The sequence below is a fragment of the Propithecus coquereli genome, unplaced genomic scaffold (genome assembly GCF_000956105.1).
Source record: "Propithecus coquereli isolate 6110/MARCELLA unplaced genomic scaffold, Pcoq_1.0 Scaffold53, whole genome shotgun sequence".
NCBI classification, from domain to species: Eukaryota; Metazoa; Chordata; class Mammalia; order Primates; family Indriidae; genus Propithecus; species Propithecus coquereli.
Window position 1 is genome coordinate 811,871 of NW_012151174.1, and position 23,278 is coordinate 835,148.

Sequence of the window (23,278 nt, forward strand, 5' to 3'; positions counted from 1 at the left end):
CCCTTCTCAGTCCCTTAGGCTTTGGAGGCAGAGGAGCACGGATGTTGAGCCTCTCATTTGGAGTTGAATCCGGCCTCTGCCTCCTGCTGACTTTGTGAGTCTGGGTAGGTGGCTTAACCTCTCTGTGCCTCAGCTTCGTGTTCCGTAAGATGGGTATGGTAGCCGCTGCTACACTAAATTTTTGTTAGGCAAGTAATACTGATGATGTTTTAAGGACATTACTAGCGTTAACTTTATCCTAATAACCCTATGAGGTAGGTACTGTGATCCTGTTTTACATAATGTGCAAACTGAGGCCAGCACGGGAAAGCGCCTTGCCCAGTGTCGTTAAGCAGCAAGCCCACACTCTGCCCAGTGAATTCTCAGGCCAGCTGGCTGCGATTTCTTGGATATGAGACCTTGGGGAAGTCAACTGTATTTTCTGAGCCTCGGTTTACACATAGGTTTTTAGTGTTATTGTCAGTCAGTGCTAATGATGTTGACAACAAATCTACGAAATGGGTTCTTTGACTATACCCCCTTTTCAGATAAGAACAACTAAGTAAGGGACAGTGACCTGTCCAGGGTCACGCAGCAAGTGGCTGGACTGAGCCTAAGGTCTATTAAACTTCCCCAGAGTTCTCGATTTTCATCACTAGGCTTTACTACTGTCTAAACTAAGTGGTGGCCAAATGCAGTGGCTCATGCCTATAATCCCAACACTTTGAGAGTCTGAAGTGGGAGGATTACTTGAGGCCAGGAGCTCAAGACTAGCCTGGGCAACACTGCAAGACCCCTGTCTCTACAAAAAAAATTTAAAAATTAGCTGGGCTTGGTGGCACACGCCTGTAGTTCTACCTACTCCGGAGGCCGAGATGGGAGGATGACTTGAGCCCAGGAGTTTGGGGTTACAGTAAGCTGTGATCTCTAGCCACTGCACTCCAGCTCCTGCAATAGAGCCAGACCCTGTCTCTAAAAAAATAAAATAAAAATAAATAAACTTGGCAGACGTGATTAATATTCCTATTTTACAGATGAGAAGACAGGCTCTCCAAAGAGGTCATGCAAGGTAACCGCTGGTGATCCTGAGAAGTCACACCTAAAGGGTTCTACCCCTCCGTCCTGTTTCAAGGCATCAAGCCCTGCCTTCCTTGCTCCTTGACACCGCCTTCTTCATCAAGCCCCGCCCCATGCAAGAATTACTCTCTCCCTCTGGGCTGGCCTGTTCCCTGATGTGAGGTCCCTACACACCCGCCTCTAGCCAGCGCTTCCTCCCTCTCTGGTCCAGCCCTACCTCTCCCCGCGAAACATGGCCCCAGCCCCGCCCCTCACCGACGCAGGCCATGCGGGTCATGTCCAGACGGTAGCCGTCGAAGCAGCGGCAGGTGAAGCCTTCGGGGACGCGCACGCAGCGGCCGTTGGCACAGCCGTCCACAATCCCGCACTCCTCTGCCTCCAGCTCTTCATAGGGCTCAGCCAGGGCGCCTGTGGGGCAGGCGGGGACCCCGTGACGGGAGGTCTCTGCCTTCCGTCCCAAATCCCCCCACGGTGGGTGCGTCATTCTAAACTGCCCACCCCGCTCCAGGGCTCTGGGGGGCGCTGTGGGGCCAGGAGGTTCACCTCGTTGGGCCCTCCCCAGCCTTTCTTCTGTCCCCATCTCTTTCTTTGCCGGTCTACACGTATTTCTCTGTTCCTCTTCGTCTCCTCGTCGTCGCTGATCTGCTCTCCGTCGCTCTCTCTGATGGTACCTGTTCCCCATCTCTCTGACGCTGTCCCTCCTCCTGCCTTCTCTGTTTCCCTACCTCCTCTCTTTGTCTCTCTGCGCACCTCGCTCCTCATCTCAGCCTCCGTCATTCTCGCGGTGCTCACCAGTGTAGCCTCCACCTTCAGGTGACTCCTCAGGCTCTGGGAAGGAGCCACGGGTATCGCGGGACCGATAGGGCCAGCGGGTGCCCGGGCTCGGTGGAGCAGGAGCCTCGGATTCGCCATAGGGGCCACCGTCGTCCTCAAAGTCAGGCATGTTGAAGGGTGGCGCCCCATAAGGGGCCTCCCGGCGGGCGAAGGGCCCAGGTGGCAGTGGGTAGGGGTCGTAGGGTAGCACAGGTGGTGCATACAACTCGGGCCCATATGGGAGGCCCTGGTAAGGCGGACCTAAGTCTGGGCCATACTCATAGGGGAGCCCAAAGCCACCTGGTCGTGGGGGGCCATATGCAGGAGGGCGCAGCACATTGCACAGAGCCTCAAAGTCATCTGTGAACGGGAGCCAAGCCGAACAATCAGAGGCAGGGGACATCACGGGAAAAGGCTTTGGGCTGGGCCTGGGAATGGGAGGGGCCTGAAGGGAGGGGATTGGAGGGGCGGGATCAGGGTTTTCTGGAGCCCGGAGTGAAGGTCTGAGGGCTGGGATGGGATTCCGAGGTGATGGGATCAAGGGTACTAAAAACTTCAGCTAAGAATCAGGGTCCAAGGTGCTAGAATTTGGGGACTCACAGGAGCAAGGACTAGGGACCTGAAGAAATGAGAATGTTTTATGGGCCAGGACTGGGGAATCCCAGGGATTGCTACTGGGGGCCTGAGAGGCCAGGATGCATAGGAAAGGGTCTGAGCCACTAGGACCAGAGGTCTGAGGACCCAGGGCTGCGTTCCCAAGGATTGAGTTTTAAGAACCAAGACTTGGGGATCCCTGGGGTTGTGTACTGGGGTCTTAGACACCTGGGTGTGGGTGTCCAAAGCAATGAGACTTGGATGTCTGTGCGGCAATGACCAGCGAGTCTTTGGGCCAGGATGGTGGGGTCTAAGCAACTGGTATTTCAGGTCTAAGGGTCCAGGATTTGGGGGAAGACATCTCATAGGCTGTGTCTTGGGGTTTTGGAGACCAGGAGTTGAGGCTATGAGAGCCCAGATCTCAGAGGCCTATGGGGCTGGCACTATAGGATCTGCTGAGTCAGGCCTTGAGATTTCTGTGGCTGAGACTTGGAAGTCTTAGGGATGTGACTTGGGGACCAAGATTTTTGGATGAGCTGTGTGACATGAGGATCTAAGGGGCCTACTTTGGGGGGATCTGGGGTTCTCAAGCTGGGGATTTGAGGGCCTGGATTTGGAGCCTAAGGGGCAGGGCCTCTGAGTACAGCCTAGGCTGGTGGCAGTACCTGAGTCCTGGGCGGGACAGAGGGCACAGTCCATGCCCCAGGCCTCTCCATAGAGGCAGCAGCACTCTGTGTAGGTGGCCTGACGGTCCAGCCAAGGGCGACTGCACACGAGGTCAGCCCCTACTTCCTGCCAGCACACTCCCAGATTGTCATCTGTGGGTGGAGACAGCATGCATCAGACTGGGACTGGCACTCAGGTCCTCCCGAGTGCTGGGCCTCCCCCCTGCAGGGGGCAGCCCAGCCACTCTCTGCCTGTCCACAAATCCTTCTCATCAGCTGTGATTTGACTTCTGGAAGTCCTCTGAGGTCGCTCCAGGGTTCTGGATTGAGGACGAGGATTGTTCTGGCATGAGGTTGTCATCGAGGAGAAGAGGGCAGAGGAAGGGGTCTACTGACTTGGGGAGAGGGTCTGAGAGGGTTTCTACCTATGTCTGGCCTCTGAGACCCACAGAGGTTGGAAAGAGACAGAGACCCAGAGACCCACAGATAAACAGTAGCAGGTAACACCCATTTAGCACTTAGTAAGACCAGGCTCCATACCGTCCTTAAAATACAATTCCTTGTGAGTAAAAAAAGAAAAAAAATAAAGTAAAATTCCTTGTAACAAAAAACACTTGTACCTCCTAAACGTTTGGAAATTTTTAAAAAATTCGTTTTTAAATAAATAAAATTCCTCACAGCCACCCTGGAAGGCTGGGGCTATTCACCCAATGTGCAGAAAGGAAACTGGAGTCCAAGAGACGATGTGCAAAGATTATCTGCTCGCCTCGGAGACACACACAGAGTTAGGCTAAGTGGGGTCAGGCTGGGCGTGTTTGAGCCGCGAGCTCGGGGGCGTGGCCTTCGTGTGGGCGTGGCCTGGGTGCAGATGCCAGGCTGAGCCAAGGGAATAGGGCCTTGGATGGCGTGGGCGGGGCGGGGCAGACTTAGGGGCGGGATTACCGAGGCTCTGGCTCTCGTTGGAGACGCAGCGGCGCTGCGAGCCGTCCAGCACTAATGGGGGCTCGCAAGTGCAGTGATAAGAGCCCACCGTGTTGACGCAGCTGCCGCCCTCACAAGCTGGCTCCTCATCGGCGCACTCGTCATTATCTACGGAGGCAGGGGGAGGCTGGTTAAGAGGCAGCCCCCTCAACATCTCCTGCCGTTTCCCATCTCTCTCCCCAGCGCATTGACAGTGTGATAGATGGAGTCTAGACTCCAGGAAGGATTTCCCGCTGGTGGTGGCCACATTCCAGACAGGGGCTGGCATGGCCCGGGGTTGGGGAGAGTCGTCGGGGGATGGTGGAGTCGGGGCTCCTACCGATGCACTCCAGCCGCTGTGTATGGTAGTAGTAGCCGTTGCTGCAATAACACGAGTAGCCCGGGGCCGTATTCACGCACACGCCACTCTTGCACACCTGGTCTCGGAAGAGCTGGCATTCGTCCACGTCTGTGCGAAGGGTAGAGAAGGATGGGAGTGGGTGGGATGGGTGAGTGCGAGAGGGCAGGGCATGACTTGGCAAGACGGACAGAGATGGTGATAGAGACCAAGAAATAGAGACAGAGACAGAGACAGAGGACAGGGGTGGGGCGGGGGAGACAGAGACACAGAAAAAGACAGGGTGAGAGACAGAGATAAAGCAAGCAGAAAGAGACTTGGGGGCTGAGGATGGCTAGGGGTTGAAGGCTCACCTCTCCGGAGGCTCAGGTCTCCACTGGGCGCCAGGTAGCCCCGGCCGTGGGGGCACAGTGACTGGTACTCAGCTGCACACAGAGACAAGGCTGAGCCCAGACCCAGGAATCCCAGCCCAGCCCAGGGTCCTGGCTCCATGTCTGCTTGTGCCCACTTTTCTCAGTGCCCCATGCCTGTCCTCAGGCCCCGTGCCTGCTTGTGCCGACCTCTCAGCCTCATACCCATCCATGCCCACCATGCTGGTAGCTCCCTCTTGCCTTGGAAGTACCAGTACCTCAATCCCATGTGCAAATGTGTCCCCTTTCCCAGTCCTGTACGCCAACCGGTATTTCTACCCAAACCCTCAGCCCTGGGTCCACCATCAGCCCATGCTCACCTGTCTCGGTGCTTGGGCACTGCTGGATACGGCAACCACTGCCCCAACCCTCACCCACAGTACAGCAGCACTCCTGCCACGTCACGTTCCGGGCCAGGATATTGTCACATGCATCTGGGGCCGCTGTGTCAAAGTAGCATTCCCGGCGCCCGCTACCCACAGGGCCCTGCCTAGGCATGCTGGGCCGGCGGGGCACGGGTGGCGGGGGTGGCCTGGCTGGCAGACTGGGGCTGGCCGGTGCCTGGGGCTGCGAGCCTGGGAATGTGCCTGGGGAGACAAGGAGCTTTTAGCCCAGTGTGGGCTGAGCCCCCAGCCGCCCATATCATAGATGGGGAAACTGAGGCCCAGAGAGGACCAGCCATCAGTGGTAGAACCAGACTCCACACCTCTCACCCATCTGTCCTTGTCTCTCTTTCTCCCAGTCTCACCTCCTATCATCTCAGCACCTCCCCATTTCACACTTTCCCATCCTTGCGGCTGCAGCGTGGGGTGGGAGGAGATGGGACATCCCTGACCCCCTGGATGCCTCCCGTCCCCTGCCCTGCCCCCTCATCTTCACACCCCAAACAGGCACAGAAACAGGCACTATCCCAAAACCTAGGCCTTGTCTTGGCCACAGCTTCCCCACGCAGGTAGCCCCGCAGCTTGTTCACATGCCCTCTTGGACGTTTCTCCCGCCGCCACCCATGGCCCCTGCCTTGATCCAGCTCTGTCCTCTCCCACCTCGATCCCTGCCCCAGCCTGCTCTAGGCTTCCAGCTTCCAGTGTCACCCTTTTCCGTCACCTTCACATAGCAGCCAGAGGGAGGTTTCAGAATTCAATTATATACCCTTTCTGCTCAAAGCCCTCCCATGGTGCCACAGTGCCCTGGGGAAAAGGCCAACCTGACCACGGTAAATCAGTGTGCCCTGGCGCCTGCCTCCTTCTCTGGCCTTGTCTCTCACCATTCCTTCCTTTGCTCTCTATATCATGCCATGTTGAGCTTATTTCAGTTCCTCAAACATGCCAGGTACTCTCTTGCTCTGCCAGGCTTTGCCCTTGCTCTCTCTTCTACTCCTGTGGTCCCCAACCCCTGGGCGGCAGACCGGTACCAGTCCCTGGCCTGTTAGGAACCGGGCCGCACAGCAGGAGGTTAGCCACGGAGCGAGAGAAGCTTCATCTGTATTTACAGCCGCTCCCCATCGCTCGCATCACCACATAAGCTCCGTCTCCCCCTCCCCTGTCTGTGGAAAAATTGCCTTCCGTGAAATCGGTCCCTGGTGCCAAAAAGGTTGGGGACCTCTGTTCTACCCAGAATGCCCTCCTCACACAGTGCACCTCGCTCATTTCTATTCATCCTACTGCTCTCGGTTCAGACGTCCTCTCCTGCAGGAAGCCCTCCCTAACCCCTTCTCAGGCTGGGCCAGGCACCTCCTCCAAAACCCCCTTCTTGTTCCCTCTGGCTTGTGCTTCTTCCCTCCTAGTCCTGATTTCTCTAGATGGTCACTATCTAGACAATTGGCATGTGAGCCCGAGGACAGAGATCTTTCCTGGTCACTACTGTATCCCTAGTGCCCAGTGTAGGACCTGAGCCTAGTGGATGCCCTGTGAACATTGGTTGAATGAAGGAATCTGGTAGAATTGCAGCCAGGATCCTGACACAGCCTGGCCACCCATGTTAACCCATGTGTTTTTTGTTGATGCTTAAAACAACAGCATGTCGCTGATGGCAGCTGTCCACAGCAGGAATGGTTAGACCACATCATTTGCCTGCAGGGCCAGCAGCTGTTAAGTAGACACATCAGTCTCACCAGCAGAAGTCCGTGGGGGAACACAGCGGCCAGTCATGGGGTCAAACTCCTCCGGGCTGGTGGGGCAGACACAGAGGAAGGAGCCTTCGACATTTTCACACAGGGCAGCTCCACATACACCCTGTAGTGTTTCACACTCATTCACATCTGCGAGCAGGAGACAACAGGGGAGAAGGAGTCAATGATTATAAGCTTCTGTGATTCCAAAGATCCAAGTCTGAGCTTTCCAATAGGGCGGGTATATTTAATAGACCAGATCCTACCTTCTCCTTTTCTTCTGGTGACAACCCCTGAATTTCCCTTGGGAACCCAATGTTCCTCCATTTTCAACCCATGTACTTTGAGTAGGACTAAATCTACTCTGAGGGGTGGGCACAAGTGCTAGACATGACCAATCAGATTGCTGTATTTCTCTGGTTCAGAGATAGGAAGTGACCATATTGGACCAATCAAAGCCAGGCCTGGGACTTTTGCTAGAAATGTTGAAAAAGAACCTCCCTCTTTGGTTCTAAGGTTGCCAAGCTGAGGATGTTAGCCCAGAGGTGCTAGCGCCACCTTTGTCACTGTGAAAAGAGAGTCTGCCTGAAAATAAGTCCAACAGAGGAAAGAAGAGTTGAGAGAAGGAGACAGAAATAGCTTTGTTAAAATTCTTGGATCCAGTTATGTCTGAAATTCGAATATATCCCAGGACTTTGCAGTTTTAATGCCTTTTTAGAGAAATAAAGCCTGTTATATTTGTATTTATGAAAACTTAGAGAATGTATGATTAAGATTCATGCACTTCACTGTATATAAATTGAACCTCAAATGAAAATATCTCTAAACATGTGCTGAACTCTGGTTAATGATATGCATACTGAAGAATTTAGGGGAAAGTGTACTGATGCCTGCAATTTACTTTTAAATCTGCCCCCCAAAAGTAGATGGATTAACAGAAAGCAAGTAAAAATAAAATGATAATATTATAATCAAGATCATGGCTACAATTCTACAATTCTTTCAGTTTGCTATGTTTAGGAATTTTCCTCATAAAACGTTAGGAAAAAATAATGTTTATGTACACTTAAGATTAGTGTATTTTATACATTCTATGCATTTTTTAAAGCATGGACACAAAAATAAAACCTGAATAAGGTTTCTGTCACTTGCCACTAGAATAGCTTTGACTGATATGGAGAAGAGATTATGTTCCAAGGTCTAAATTTCACAACCCTGAAGTTCACATTTGTTCAGAGGTATGGAGAGGGGCAGGGCCTAACCAACCTCTCCCCCACAACCCTGTCCCAACCACTCCCTGGAGCCCCGTACCCACGCAGTGACGCCCGTCCCGCGCCCCCTCGTAGCCCTGGTCACAGAGGCACTGGAAGGAGCCAGGCAGGTTCTGGCACACAGCATGGGCGCCACAGAAGGACCGGTTCCGGCATTCGTCCACATCTGCAACCATCAGACAGTCAGGCCATTGCTGGACCTTCTACCACCTCCGCATCTCACCCGATGCCCAATGGACACCCACCCTGGCATCCGCCTCCTGGCGTGGGCTGATAGCCAGGGTCACAAGCAGGCGTGCAGCGGTAGGAGCCAGGGGTGTTCTCACAACGCTGGGCTCCACAAATCTCAGGGCCATACTCTTGGCACTCATCCACGTCTGCAGGAAGAGTGAGGGAGCGAAGGAGGGGAAGGGAATCAAGGCCTGGAAATCGCAGATTCCTCACACCACTTCAAGTCCCACTGACTGGACTAAGAAGTCTCTAGGAATCTGGTATTCTAGGAGCCTGAGCTTTTAAAGAACAAGTGCTGATAACTCTTACATTCTCACTGCCATTTCTCAAATAGCCCAAACGTGGTCCTACCTCAGGGCCTTTGCACTTGCAGTCCCTTCTGCCAGGAACACTGTCCTCAGCTATGTGCATGGCTCCCTCCTCCCTTCGCTCAGGTGTCTAGGTCAAGCCCTCCTAGCATTCCTCCTCCCACCGCCCTGTCATCTCTGTCCATCTATCCTGCTTTATTTTCCTTCTTAAACCTGGCAATGTATTATATCCACATATCTCTTGGTACGCCCATATTGCCTCCCTAGAACACAAACTCCACAACGGCAGGGATTTGTGTCTGTTTTATTCCTCCCTATATTCCCAGGGCATAGAACAGTGCCTGACACATAGTAGGGGCCTAAAAAAGTATTTGTTGAATAAATCTTGAATTTATTTACATAGTTATTATCTGCTTTCTCCCCCTACAATGTTAACTCCATGAGTACAGGGGTTTCGTGTGACTCATTTCCTGTTGCGCCCTCAGTGTCTGGCATACAGCAGGTGCTTAATGAATTCCTGTGAAATTAATGAATGAGGTCTCATGAAACGAGACTTCCACGAGTCAGAGGTCTAGTAATCAGAGAGTCAAAGGCAGCCCACTGTTGTTTCGTGTGTTCCATAAAATGCCCACCTACACGCCATTCCTATCCCTGCCCCCCAAAATATGTATATACTGTAGGTAAGATTAGGCCAACCTCCTGCCTCGGTCAGCTCCTGCTGGAGTCTGGCAGAGGAAGGAGGAAATGGAGGAGCTGAGATGGGAAGTGGGGGGCCTAGAAATTCTGAAGGGCTGGAGGAGTCTGACCAATGGAAATGGACAGTCTGGAGAGATAACCCCAGGACAGAGCTTCAACTGGCAGGAGCCAACTCCTGGGGAATTTCACACTGGGAATTTTGCACTGGGAAAGGATGGGGCCCTGGCAGCCAGGATTGAGCCTTCCTGGAGAGGCATCGGGAAGTAGATAAGTAGTGGAGGGTGGGGAGAGGACACGCCCAAACTTCTACTAGGAAAAGAAGGGGCCTGAAGAGGGAGTTTTAATCCATAGGCGGAGTGGAAAGGCTGGGGCCTAAGAGTTTCACTGTGTCTTTCGCGGGTGTCTGGCCTACAGTGCAGACTGGGCTCAGGCTGCAGAGGGGGCATGGCTGCTTCCGGAAGTGGGGCTTGGATTGGAAGCGGGGCTTGGACAGGTTCCTGGTAGAAGTGTCTCCCCAAAACCCCACCCCGCGCCTCCACAACAAAGTACAAACCACAGTGGTGGCTTACTCCCACCGCAGAGATATGGTGAGGGGGGAAAGGGTGCGTTAGTTGGGGGCCCCTTCCCTTCCCCCAAGTCTTGTGAGGCAGGGCTCTCCTCTTTGGTCCCCAAGGGAGCAGACTCCAGCAACCCGATGTAAGAGCTGGCGGAGGGGGCAGGGAGTAGTCTCACCGTCACAGGTGCCCTCGGGGCCGGCGTGGTAGCCAGGATCGCAGTCCCGGACACAGCGATAGGAGCCAGGGGAATTCTCACAGCGCTGGGACCCGCACAGGGCCAGGCCCTGCTCGCGACATTCGTCCACGTCTGCGGAGGGAGGCAGGGCGGTCAGATGGGGAAGCAGGGGAGGGGGTAGGGGAGGCAAGGAGGGGAGGGTTAGGGTTAGGGTTAGGGTTAGGGCGGAGAAGGGGGAGATAGAGGAAGCAGAGGAGAAGAGGAGGCCAAGAGAGGGGGCTGGGACAGTAAGGGGAGGAAGCAGAGGAAAGGCCGAGGTGGGAGGCAAATGGGGGAGCCAGGGAGTCAGAAGGGGGAGGCATCAGACCGGGCATCAGGCGGGCCTCTCACCGAGACAGGAGGCGAGGTCTGGGCCCGCACGGTGTCCCGGAGGACAGATGCACTCGAAGGAGCCGTCGGTGTTGGTACAGATGCCGCTCTGGCAAAGGTCCTCCTCGCTGCACTCGTCCACGTCTGCGGGACAGGGCGTCCGAAAGCCCGGCCCACCTCTTCCTCCGCTTAACGCTCCAGGCCACACCCCTCCACCCCTTCCCCGCCCCCTGGCTCCCGGGCCTTTCAAGTCTCCAGCAACCTGCCTTAGGCCCCGCCCCTCCCCGTAAGCCCCACCCACGGCAGGTTCAGGACCAATCCTTGCCAATCACGGCCCAACTGTCCAGACACCGCCCTTTCCCCGCCACGCCCCGCCCCTGCCCGGTCGCCGCCTTGAGACTCCTGCAAGCTGGGTCCCCGGAACACGTGGAAACCCCAGCCAGAAATTCGTTTTCCCTCTTCTCCCTGTCCCGCCTTTTCCTGCCACAAGCCCCGCCTTTCCGGGCCCAGGCCCAGCGTGGGTACGAACCGAGGCAAGAGGCTCCGCGGGGTCCGGGCCGGTAACCGGGCGCGCAAGTACAGGCAAAGGAGCCGTCCGTGTTTAGGCACTCGCCATGAGGAAAGCAAAAATCGCCCTCCAGGCACTCGTTCACGTCTAGGGTACGCCAGAGATTGGGCGGGGTCACCCGACCGTCCCTCCAAAACCTAAGCCTCGCCCACAAAGCGGTAACCCCACCCTCAAGCCGCACCCCCGAGGGCCGGTCCCGAAGCTTCTTCCACAGCGCTTTAGTCCAGCTTCCACCTGTCCAGAAGAAGGCTTTGCCCAGGAACCCAGGCCCCACTCCCAGGCCCTCCGGCCAGTCCTCACGCTGCCCACCTGCGCAGGGTCCAGGCCGACCCGACGGCGCCCGGTAGCCTGGCGCGCAGCTGCAGCGGAAGGAGCCTTCGGTGTTAGTGCAGTGGCCATGAGGACCACAGGGGGCACCGGAACTGCATTCGTCCACATCTGTGGGAGCAGAGATTTCAGAAGGGGTCCAGGCTAAGGACACATCGGTCGAATCCCCTTGAAGAAGGGGGTCTGGGGGAGGTGGTGGAAAGTGTCTTAAGTTGGGGACGGGGTGAGGGCTCCATGGCAGAGGTGGGTAGGGCGGACCTAGGTTCCCTGGTTCTTGGGACCACAGTGGGGAGTCCTGTGGGTCTGGGTTTCCAGGAACTCTCTGCGCCAGGATCCCGGGGTCAAGGGAAGGGACTCTGGATTGCAACAGGCATCAGAAATTAACCAGGATAAGGAATCAGTCAAGTGTTGTAAACCAGGATCATTAGATGGGATTCTGCTGAAGCAGAATGGGTTAGAGTCAGTGACTGGAATCTGAGACCAATCTGGGTCAGAGGTTACAGTCAGGGTCAAGAATTTGCCTCAAGTCAGGGGTCAGGGGCAGGGATCACAAACCCAATCAGGTTCCAGGGAAGGGATTCTGAGATGGGGCAGGGGCAGTGAAAGAGACAGGATCAAGAGGCACACAGAGTCAGGGCTGTGGTCAGGGTTATAGTTAAGGGTTATGATTAGGGTCAAATGTCACAGTCAAATTCAGGGGTATGCGTTCAGAGCCAGGGGATAGTCAGAATCAGGAGGGCCACAGTTGCTGTCAGGGATGTGGGTAGGGGTTATCAGCAAGGGTCAAATGTCACAGTCAAGTGGAGTGTCAGGGTCACAGAGTCAGGAGTCACGTTCAGGGTCAAGAGTTGTGGTTCAGGTCAGGGATTGCGGTCTGGGTCAGAAGTCCATAGTCTAATGGGGAGTCACAGTTAGACTCTAGGGGTTGTGGTCCAGGTAAGGGGATTGAGGTCCAAGAGGTTATAGGCCAGGTCATAGTTGTCCAGGTCAAGGGTCACGGCCAGGGCCTGGTCTCACCAGTGCATCTGCCACGGTGCAGGTGGTGGCCAGCAGGACAGGCCCTGCACTGGAAGGAGCCGGGTGAGTTCACACATTCCTGCCCAGGACATGCCAGGTGGTTCTCACACTCATCCACATCTGGGAGGCAGGGGAGAGGGTGGCCTTGAAGGAGCGACCCAACGCCCCCCTCACCCATCGACAGTCCTCCCTCCCTCGCCGGCCTCACCCTCGCACTCGGAGCCAGCGACGTTGGGTTGGAAGCCCGTGGGGCAGACACACTGGAAGCTGCCTTCTGTGTTCTCACACCGGCCGTAGGCGCAGGGCGGGGGGCTACGGGCACACTCGTCCACATCTGAGGCAGAGGGGACTGGTCGGGCTGAGGACCCATCTCCATTGCCTACTACCCACCCCAACATTCCAGTCCTGAGCCAGCCTCCTGAACTGTGCCCAGGCTGCTCCCCACTTCTGGTGGAAAAACCCCTGTCTCCTTATTCAATGTTCTCTCCAGCTGCTAGAGTGAGGCTGATGCACCCCCTCCTCCAGGTTGCCTTCCCTGCCTCAGTTGACCCTCCTCAGAGTTCCCACGAGCACAAGAATACCGTTCGAAAAGGAAGGAGGAATGAGGAGCACTGTCTTATTGTGGAGAAAGGGGAGAAGACTCTGGAGTAAGACCCTTGCCACCCTCTCAGTACGCCCCGCCCACCCTCCATCACTGAGCCCCATCGCTCTGTCTCTCTGCCCCCCAATAATGTCTCTCCAGTCCCCATAGCAAACGGTCATGAAGTGGGGTTGGACTCCGCACCCTCACCTTGGCAGGGCGCCCCCGGCCCTCGGGAGTGGAAGCCAGCAGGGCAGGCGCAGTGATAGGAGCCAGCCGTGTTGTCGCAGCGGCCTGGCCCGCAGGGCGGCGGCTCCTGGGCACATTCATCCACATCCTCTTCACACGCCGAGCCCCGGAAGCCAGCCGGGCAAACACAGCGGAAAGAGCCGGGCAGGTTCTCACAGACTCCCCGGCCGCAGAGGCCCGGGCTCTGGGCGCACTCGTCCACATCTGCTCGGCGCAAGGAGCCGGGGTCCTTTATGACCTCCCGTGCTCCACGCTGCCTCCCTGACCTCCATCGCTTTGACTTTCCACCCTGCATCATTCTGCCACCCTGTCCCCATCACCCTGCTCTCCATCCTCCCCCACTCTGCCTCTTGTCTCCATCATTCGGACTCTACAACCCCCAACCGTCCCTGTTGAGCTGCCTGGCTCGCTCCTAAAACTCTGCTTCTCCAGTCCGCGTGAGTCGGCCTCCTTCTCCCCAGTCCTCCATAAATCTCCCCCTTCCCCATCACTGATATCGCCAGCGCTGCGCTCTGCTGCCCCATCCTCCGTGACTCAGCCTTTCTGTTTCCCTCACTTGGCCTCTCCATCCACAGGTCACTGTCCCTACAGCCATCAGGCCACGCGTCTGGCTCTCAGAACCTGGCCTCTGTCTCCCATCGATCAGGCTCTCTTTGCCCCATTGCCCAGTCTCTGCAACCCTCGTCACTGCTGCTCTACCCTTCCTCTCGGCCCCTCCCAGTCCCTCACCCTGGCAGCTGGCTCCGTGCGGCGCAGCCTGGTACCCGGCCGGGCACACGCACAGGAAGCTGCCTGGCGTGTTCTCACAGCGCCCGAGGTCACAGGGCGGCGGCACGCGGTGGCACTCGTCCACGTCTGTGGGCACAAAGCAGGCGGCTGGGACTGGGGCAGACAGTCCCCGGAGAAGTCCCCCGGGGAGACGGGGGTAGGGGGAAAGACAGGGCGGGACCAAGCCTGGGTTGGAGCCGGGTGGGGGCGGGACCGGAGGCGGTAGGCGGGGCTCGGAATGGGTAGGCTTAAGGCAAAGGCGGGGCTTGAGCAAGGAGGGCAGGACAAGAGTTGGGGATCGGGCCAAGATAGAGGCGGAGAGGGGCACTATGAGAGGGGGCGAACTGGGGAAGGCAGGGCCTGGGTAGGGCAAGGGCGGGAACGGAAACTTTGGGACCCGAGGAAAGGCAAGGCAGGAACGGGGCTACAGAAGGAAGGAGCACTTGGGGATGGGGCTCTGGCAGGGCTGGAACCGAGGGCCGTGGTCAGGAGATTGATTGCAGCAGTATGTGGGACAGGGAAGGAAACTGGCCTGGGATAGGGAAGGGGCGGGGCCGATAGGGGCGGGGCTGGGTCGCAGGGGAGGCGGGGCGATAGTAGAGCCAGACCGGGGCCAGTCTGGGGGCCGGGCAGGGGTGAGGATGCAGGGACGGCGGGAGCTGTCGCGGGCGGGGCGAGGCCGGGGAGGGGAGCCAGGGCAGGGCAGTGCGGTAGTAGGGCCAAACCCTCCAGGGGAAGCGTGGGAGGGCGGGAGCGAGACCCAGACAGGCGTAGGTAGGGCCTGGAGCCCGGTGGGGCAGATTTCTCACCCAGACACTCCGTAGCCCTCGGGCCAGCTCGGAAGCCCGGGCCGCACACGCAGCGGAAGCTGCCTGGTGTGTTCTCGCAGCGTCCGGGAGCACAGGGCAGGGGCACGCGGCGACATTCGTCCACGTCTTGGGGCACGGAGGGGGCTGGTCACGAGGGGAAGGGGCGGAGCACCCACACACACACCGCCCTGCCTCCGCCCACTCCCTCCACCCTGCTCACCGATGCAGCGGGTGCCCTGGGGGCTGAGCCTAAAGCCGGAGTCGCAAGCGCAGGTGTAGCCACCGGGCCGGGGTATGCAGCGTCCTGGGCCGCAGACCTGGGGATTGCGCTGACACATGCCCGAGGAAGGACCTGGGGGGTCCAGTCAGCCAGGTTCCCCCATCTCTGAATCCTCTGTCCCTTTCATCCCAGTACAATCCTCTCAGGTCCTGTGCCTAAAACACCTTCACCGATGTCCCTTCCCCACAGCCCAGTCTTCTGCCTTTGACCCGCATCTCCTTTACCATGGAACGTTCTCATCAGATCCTCTGCCTGAATCCCCCCAAAATGCCACTCTAAGGTCTCCATCTTCAAATATGTTGCTCTCCAACCCTCTGCCTGAGACACGTTCTAACTTACTGCCCTCCCTGAAAAGTAGTTATTTATCTAACATTAAGTGAGCACTTACTATGTTTCAGATGCATCTCATGTAAGTCTCACAATCACCCCCATTTTACGGGTGAAAAAACTGAGTCTCAGAGAGATTAAGTGACTTGCTTAACTGACAGAGAATTTGAGCTCAGTTCCGACTCCAGCTGTTGATCTAACTACAGCTCGACTCTTCAAACCCTCATCTCTTCCCATTCATTCCTTAATTCCTCTGTCTGTGACAGCCCCATTTATTCTATCCTTGTAGTCTCTTCCCCCAGAACCCTGCCTGGAATCCCCCCATCAATGCCCTCAGTTCTTGCTATCGCACCTGATTCGGGGATCTCAGGACCAGTCCAGGCAGGGATGCTAGGCAAAGGAAGCTCAGAGCCTGGCCGTGGCTCGGGCCGGGGCTCAGGCCGTGGCTCAGGCCGTGGCTCGGGCCGGGGCTCGGGCCGGGGCTGCAGGCGATGTGTGGGCAGAAAGCCTAGGGAGGAAGAGGTATCAGCGAGTGGAGACCTAGATTCAGGCGTCCCTGCTCCTCTCTGGCCTCCCTTCCCTATGGGGCTGGGGCAGCAACTTGAAGATGACGCCCCCTCCTCCAGGAGCCAGCTCACCTGCGGATGGCTGAGAGGTGGCTGGTAGTGTGCGTGGCTGGCTGAGAGACACTCGGGGTGGCTCCTGGCCCAGGGGTCTAGTGTTGTAGCGGAGGTCAGAGGCCGAGTAGTGGTAGCCAGGGCCAGCTGGGCAGATCTCCCTAAAACCCTCTGGGAATAGGAAAGGGAGAGGGGCAGAGAGAGGGCAAGAGAGCAGGAGGAAATGAGTGGTGGAGGGTGGTGAGTCTTGACATTGGTTGTGGCTGGGGGCAGGGCTTGGCCTGAAAGTGTGCCAGGGGTTTGGGTTGGATGCTGGGATGGGGTGGTGTCCTGGCCAAAGGACAGGACATCTCAGAGGCTAAAGGTGGAGCAAAGGGCGTTTTTCCCCATTTGGGATGGTGGCAGGGACAGGGGTTGAAGGCAAGATCTGGTTTGGGGTCTACAGGGACTGAGTTGGAGGCCAGGAAATAGTTCCATTGTTGGGTTTCGTTTTAGCAGAAGTTGGAATGCCAGGCAGGTGTCTCAGGGAGCGGCATCTCTGGGGTGGCGCTTAAAGGGGAGTCCAAACTGAGGGCAGCATCTCAGAAGCTGGGGACTTGGTCAAAGTTCAGGGACGGGACAGGCACAGTGGCTCATGCCAGTAATCCTAACACTTTGGGAAGTCAAGGCACGTGGATCACTTGAGCTCAAGAGTTTGAGAGCAGCCTGAGCAAGAGCGAGACCCCCATCTCTACAAAAAAATAGAAAAAATTAGCCGGGCATCGTGGTGGGTGCCTATAGTCCCAGCTACTCTGGAGGCTGAGGCAGGAGGATCGCTTGAGCCCAGGAGTTTGAGGTTTCAGTGAGCAATGATGACATCACTGCACTCTAGATGGGGCAACAGAGCAAGACTCTGTCTCGAAAAAAAAAAAAAAGTTTGGGGACAGGGCTGGGCAGGCAGCATATCTCAGGGGCTGGCATTGACACTTAGGAGACAAAAGCTAACAGGATGGAGGTGGAGCCTTGGGCGGAATCCAGTGTGAGGCCAGCTCATCAGGCCAGCTCGTCTCAGAGACTAGGGTAGTGACCAAGGGCCCAGCCTGGTTTGAGGGCAGGACCTAGAGGTAGCGCTCTCCGTGTCGCCTCTAGGGACAGGTGTGGCAGCAGGCGCTCACCTGAGCCGAAGGGTGGACAGAGCTGGCAGCCACGGCCCCAGGCCTTGCCCACGCGGCTACAGCAGCAGATCTGTTTGGTGATGTTGCGCAGAATGGGCAGCGAGCAGCCGCCATCGCGGAGCACGCGGAAGCAGGGCCCCTTCGTCTCCGAGATCACGTGTTGAGCTGGCGGAGGGGGAGGAAATTCTTCAGGGTGGGGTTGGGAGTGCGGAGGAACTGAGGCATCCAGAGGCAGGGGAATGTCCCAGGGAGGGTTTGGTGGGTGTGAGGGGCCTTTGGGAGAGGTCTGAGAAGGTCTGAAGGAGAACTGAGAGCTCTGGAGGTCAGAGAAAGGTCTGAGGCCTGGGTGGTGAATACGAGACTCTGAGAAGGATCTCAGGGTACGAAGAAGGTTGAGTGGTCAAGAGGGATGAATGGATTTGGGGGTCTGGCAGTCTGAAAGGATCAGGATCCAAAAGGTTTGAGGGATTCTTGGAGGGTCTGAAGATGGTCCAAAGTGTCTGAGGGCGTATGAGATTCTGAAAAGTTCTGAAGGGGGTCTAAGACTGACTGAGGGGGGCCTGGGACTCTAGGAGGATCTGGGGGTCTGAGCGTATTAAAAGCCTGGGGATGCTCTGGGATGTGGTCTCAGGGCAGGGCAGGGCAGGGCTGGCGTGGGACCCAGCCTCAGCCTCCTCCTGGCGGCTCACAGATGCAGCTGCTGCGGGACGAGTCGAGCAGGAAGCCATCAGGGCACACGCACGTGTACCCGCCACGCGTGTTTGCACACTCCCCGTGCTGGCAGCGCCCGCCTGTCGCGCACTCATCCACATCTGCAAGGGTTGGGGAGGTCACAGTGGAGTCAGGAACTTGATCCCTGCAAGTCCCGCCCCCAGAGCCAAGCCCCTCCCACCCCGCCCCAGCTCACCTTCGCAGGACCCGTTAACCCTCTCAAAGCCTGTTGGACAAGGTCCATTTGGGGCGCCCACTCGTTCCGAGTTCCCTGTGGAGAGGGCAGAGGAGTGGGCCAGGGACGGATGGGCAGAGCGAGAATGGAGGGGGCAGGGACGAAGATGGGGTGGGAGAAACCAAGAGATGGTGAGTGCAGTTCGAGTTCGGGATCAGCCTTAGTTTGGCGTCTGAGAAGCCAACGCAGGAGGCTCCAGAAGTGCACGGATGGGGCCGAGGTACAAAAGCGGGGTGAGAACAGAGTGGCCAAAGTCAGAAAATGGGGTGGATGGTCCCGGAACGATATGGACAGATCTGGAAATGGTCTCTACAACGGAATGGGGGTGACTAGAATTCGTGAACCGGGTTTATCTACGGGCAGAGTAGGAGAAGCAGTGACGTTCCCACCCCTCCCCGGCTCCCAGCACTTTGGGGACGTCCACGGACTTACCCGCGTGCTCCGAGCACGACTGACAGTCATGAACGCCCCAGGCCACGCCGGCTCCTCGGCAGCAGACCTCCTGCGTCCGGAGCCCTGGCAGCGGGGACGCACACTGTGGAGAAGTGCTGGGTGAGCGCGCCCCCGCGCGGTGGCACGCTCCGGGCCCCTCCCCACCTGCCTCCTCTCACTTCGCCTCCGCGCAGCTCCCGAAAGCAGTAACCGAAGCCCGAGGCGTCCGAGTAGCCGTCCTCGCGCGGCGCGCTCTGTGCCAACACCGTGTAGGGCGCCGCCGCCTCCGCCCGCGCCGCCGCCTCCGCCCGCGCCACCGCCTCGGCATCAGCCTCCTCCCAAGGGCCGGACACGCGCTCCACCTGGTGCACCACCACCGACGCCTCCTGCGGGTGCTCCACGTGGACACTCACCATAGATGCCACGCCTGGCGGGAGGCAGGCCGGGCAAAGGGATGTCTACGCGGGTCGTTACGGACTAGGACCAGAAATGGGGGGAAGGGCAAGCTGGGGAAGGGTACTTGGCAAGGCGGGCAAGTTGAGGGTTAGAGGAACGGTAAGATGGTTGACAGAGGTCGGAGGGGACTCCTGCTACAGTTTCCTCACCGTGCTCCTCGTCGCGGTGGTTGGCCAGTGGCATAGTGTACACCGAGCGGGTGAGGCCTGGCATGGCCGGGGCCGGGGGCCGGGCGCCTGAGGAATGCAACTGGCAGAACTTGCCAGCGAAGTCCGGGGGACAGAGACAGCGGTCAGGCTTCACACACACACCGCCGTTGTGACAGATCAAGGGACACAGGACTGGGGGGAGAGCGAGGACACTCAGGATCGGCACCACTCCTGGCAGGTGCCCCTGGGGCCGGCGCATCCAGGGTAGCTCAGTCCCTGCGCCCTCAAGGGGTCATTCATTTCTAAATCTCTCCGCCCTTACGCTGTCGGTGGCCCTGCCCCGACTCTGGCCGTCTCCAGTCGTTCCCGCGTCCGAGGTACAGCCCCGCCCACTGAGTAGGCTTGCCACGCCCTCGGGCTCTGTATCCACTTTCATGTCACCCGCTGTCCCTTCTGAGTCCCGCAGATCCCGCTTTCTGACTGAGTCCACAGTGTGCCAGCCCCGCCCAGACAGCACTGACCAGGTCCATTGGGTCAGCCCTGCTCACCCTAGCTGTGCCTTAGCATTGAGCCCCGCCCATTCCGTCGCCTGGCTGGGTCCTTTGCTGCTCCAGCCTCTCTGACCCTGCGTGGGTCCCTTCCATTGACTCAAACATGTAGCCACTACCTGGCACACAACCCCTTCCCAACTCTGTCTCCTTGGCGTTTTATGCCCGCCCGTACTCCCTCTGGCACGGCCCACGACGTTTCAGCTCGCGCTCGGGCTACGTGCCCCCTTCTAGCCCCACCCACACCACCTTCTACTCGCGGCATCCTAAACCCCGCCCATCAAGCCTAACCTGCGGCCTTTAGCCCCGCCCACCTCCCTTTCCTCACTCTGATTTGCTCCGGCTCACTTACTCACGCCCCTCCCACTACGCCTCCAGGCTATCTGGGTGCCCTGGCCCCGCCCACCGCGCTGTGTCTCCTCCCACCTCCTCTCTGGCTAGGGCTCCAACATCCTAGCTTTGCCTTCCCGCCTCGGGTAGCACCCGGGCGGGGCCGCGAGCGGTAACGCGCTTCCTCTCCACTCTGCGCGCCCTCGCTGGGCCCCAGGCCACCTCTGGGCGGGGCAGTGCCAGCTGTGCGGCGGGGTAAACAAAGAGAGGGGTGCGGCGGGGGCAGGGCGGCGGCTCCGCATTCCGGACCCTTGGGGAGCCTCGGGACCTCTGAGCCAAAGGGGGCCGGACTGTCCTGCGAGGGCACCCCCTCCCTCTCTCCCCTGGGGCTGCAGAGAACAGCTGGAGACAGCTGCGTGGAGGGGAGGGAGCGGGCAGGCGGCCGGGGCTGTCCAAGGAGGCGCGTGTGGGATTCTGAGCCACAGCTGTAGAGAGGAAAGCACAGGGGAGCCACCTCAATTTAGAAGGGTAAGAGGACTGGAGTCCTGGGAGAAATCAGCTAGAAGGCAGTACTCTGGGGTGCAAAGCTCGAGGTTTCTGGGATGGAGAGGAAGCCTAGCTCAGAGGAAACGGAGGCGCCCTTTCCGCAGCAGTCTCTCCAGTCCTTTTGGGGAGAGTTACCTAAAAAGCAGGAGTCTAGTGCCTTCTAGGGGATGACCAGCTTGAGAGTGCTGAGAACATGGTTTAGATGGAGAAGTGGAATTCCTGGAAGCCCCCAGCACATAAGAGCCTCAATTGGCTGGGGCCCTAAGATACTGGCGAACACCCTTCCCTCCCAGCTAAGGAATTAGGCGCTCAAGTCTTTTGATTCATGGCTGCCTGCAGGGAGCACAGTGTTTGAGGTCCTCTTGGGAAAATGAGCTTAACCAAGACCAACTCTGGGTTCTCTGTAGATGGGATCAGAACTTCCTAGGGAGGGGGTCAGCTGCAAGAGCAGGATTTGGAGATACAGGAATCAAGAATCTCTGGTGGGACTGGGGTAAGCTCAGCTGGAAATATAAGACAATGGGAGCTTTTGTGGGAAGAGAATTGAGCTGGGGAGGGGAGTTATCGCTCGCTGTAAATGTTGGTAATCTGGGGTTTCTCCTGGAAGTGGGGAGAGGTCGCTGGAGGACAATACTACAGAGCTCCCTGGTGAGACACACAGTTTGTGGGGATGGAAGAGGATGAGAGGCAAGGTTGCTGGAAGAGCTGGTCTCTGGAGTTTGCTGACAGGGGTGGCGAGGGGGTTTAGGGTCTGGGGACTGAGACACTGGGCTCCCCTGGGTAGGAGAGTCAGGCCAGGATTCCAGGGTGCTCTAATGGGGATCCTCAACTGAACACTGGGACCTAAGAGAGACCTAACTAGGGATTAAGATTCCAAAATGGGAAGGGTCTCTCATGGGGGGGGGGCGTGGGAACGCAGCCATGTCTGGGGGCGTTTCCCAGCCTCCAGGGGCATTTCTCTGCCTTCTCTTGGCCTCAGTGCAGTTCCCCAGCCCAGATCCCTGAGGGCGCTCACACCCAGGTTGGCCCCTAGATGGGCACAGCCAACTCCCCACCCACACCTCTGGAGGGAGGGGGGAGCTGAGGACATCGGGGTCCTGCTGAGGTCAGCCCCCCTTCACATGCCCCCTCCTTGCACCCCCAGGGGCTTGGCACCCGCCTGGGCACCGCGCCTTGGCTGGGCGGGGAGGGAGCGAAGGAAGGAGAGAGGAAGGGGAGGAGAGAGGGAGTGGCAGCAGGCGGGGGCTCAGGCGGGAGATGAGCTCACGCCGGCCGGGGCTAGGCTGGCTGGGGGCCAGGCTGGGCGAGTTCTCCGCGCCAGGGGCCCCCACTCCCCACTCCAGAGGGCTTTCGGGGTGGCGGGTGGAGGGAGGCTCCGACCGTCCACTTCTGCACCCTGGGACAACAGGTGGCGGGCCCTCCCCACCTCACCTGAACCCCCAGGGCTCCCCATCTCTAGGAATGCCCGATGCATACACGTCTCCTGTCCCCTCCACCCCCAGGGGGCGCCCCTTCCCCTAGGCCTCTTATCTGAATTTCTCTCGCACGTGGGACCCTTGCAACTCAGGTCCTGCCCAGGCACCCCCCTTTCTCTGGGCCCTTTCCCTCTTAGCTTTCCGGATCAACTTCCTTCACCCCAGTCCCCTCCACCCCACTCCTCGCAAGCACTTCCATATCAAACTCTCCCCTCCCACCCAAAGATACAGAAACTGGGACATCCCCCGGGCGGCCCTGAAACTCTTCTTTGGTCTCTGGGGACTCCTGAGAGTCTCAGAATTCGGGCCCCCTTCCCAAAGCCTCCCAGGCCCCTCAATTCTGAAATCCTCATTTTGACTCAAAGGCATGAAATCCGGCCCCAATCTCCCTCACGTGGGACACCACAGGTCCCTGATAATCCTCATTGCTTGCAAAATGGGGACCCTCAGGACCCAACCGCAAAATTTGGGACCCCCTTCCTTAAATGCCCCTGGGACTCCCCAGCACTGCTGCACAGGGAATCTGGGCTTCCTCTCCCTGGGGGACTGGTTCCTCCATCCCCAGGGATCCTCCTCCCCCCCTGGGAATCCCTCCCTCGGGACGACCACCCCGCACTCACAGGCGCGGAAGCCGGGTCCCCCCGGGGCAGCCCCGCCGGGCGCGCCGCTGTCCACGCTGGTGGCGTTGCGGGGCGCGCAGGTCGGGGTACAGCGGGAGCCGGTCGGCCCGTGGATGCAGCGCAGGCCGCACACGACCGGGGTGAAGCGCACGCGGAGACGCTCTCCGGGCCGGCCCAGTCCGGGCTGCGGCCCGAGCTGCGCCAGCAGCACCAATAGCGACACCCAGAGCAGCCGCACGCCGCCCGCCATGGCTGCAGCGCCGCGCTCCGCCGCGCCGCCGCCCCAGCCCGCCCGAGGGGCCCGGCCGCGCCCGCCCGCCCGCGGGGGAGGGCGGCCGCGCCCCCTCTCAGGCCCCCCCTTCCCACCACTCCCTCCCCGGCGGCCGCGCGGGGGCGCGTGGGGCTGGGCGCTTAGCCAGAGGCGCGCAGGCTGGGCGCTAGACTCGCAGGGGGGAGGGGGGCGCCCCCTCTGCCCCCACCCGCGCACCAACAAGTGGATGGGGCCCGCAG

General features: G+C 58.6%; 1 protein-coding gene across 1 annotated transcript in view; it reads right to left on the reverse strand.

Moving 5' to 3' along the window:
• LTBP4 (latent transforming growth factor beta binding protein 4) overlaps positions 1–23,055 on the reverse strand; it is a 34,045-nt gene extending 10,990 nt beyond the window's left edge. Inside the window, exons 1-29 of the mRNA XM_012657048.1 lie at positions 22,769–23,055; positions 19,250–19,441; positions 18,824–19,071; positions 18,645–18,747; positions 18,174–18,248; positions 17,956–18,078; positions 17,267–17,431; positions 16,134–16,283; positions 15,848–16,003; positions 15,109–15,240; positions 14,889–15,014; positions 14,041–14,166; positions 13,273–13,515; positions 12,691–12,816; positions 12,483–12,602; positions 11,448–11,576; positions 11,100–11,225; positions 10,592–10,714; positions 10,202–10,333; positions 8,480–8,611; positions 8,275–8,400; positions 6,967–7,113; positions 5,177–5,443; positions 4,800–4,871; positions 4,429–4,557; positions 4,071–4,217; positions 3,129–3,281; positions 1,849–2,229; positions 1,312–1,464 (exon numbers count right to left, since the gene is read on the reverse strand). Of these exons, the coding sequence (XP_012512502.1) occupies positions 1,312–1,464; positions 1,849–2,229; positions 3,129–3,281; positions 4,071–4,217; positions 4,429–4,557; positions 4,800–4,871; positions 5,177–5,443; positions 6,967–7,113; positions 8,275–8,400; positions 8,480–8,611; positions 10,202–10,333; positions 10,592–10,714; positions 11,100–11,225; positions 11,448–11,576; positions 12,483–12,602; positions 12,691–12,816; positions 13,273–13,515; positions 14,041–14,166; positions 14,889–15,014; positions 15,109–15,240; positions 15,848–16,003; positions 16,134–16,283; positions 17,267–17,431; positions 17,956–18,078; positions 18,174–18,248; positions 18,645–18,747; positions 18,824–19,071; positions 19,250–19,441; positions 22,769–23,018 (4,552 nt within the window). The 5' untranslated portion in view covers positions 23,019–23,055. The remainder of the gene's footprint in view (positions 1–1,311; positions 1,465–1,848; positions 2,230–3,128; positions 3,282–4,070; positions 4,218–4,428; positions 4,558–4,799; positions 4,872–5,176; positions 5,444–6,966; positions 7,114–8,274; positions 8,401–8,479; positions 8,612–10,201; positions 10,334–10,591; positions 10,715–11,099; positions 11,226–11,447; positions 11,577–12,482; positions 12,603–12,690; positions 12,817–13,272; positions 13,516–14,040; positions 14,167–14,888; positions 15,015–15,108; positions 15,241–15,847; positions 16,004–16,133; positions 16,284–17,266; positions 17,432–17,955; positions 18,079–18,173; positions 18,249–18,644; positions 18,748–18,823; positions 19,072–19,249; positions 19,442–22,768) is intronic.
• Between the last annotated feature and the right edge of the window lie 223 nt (positions 23,056–23,278).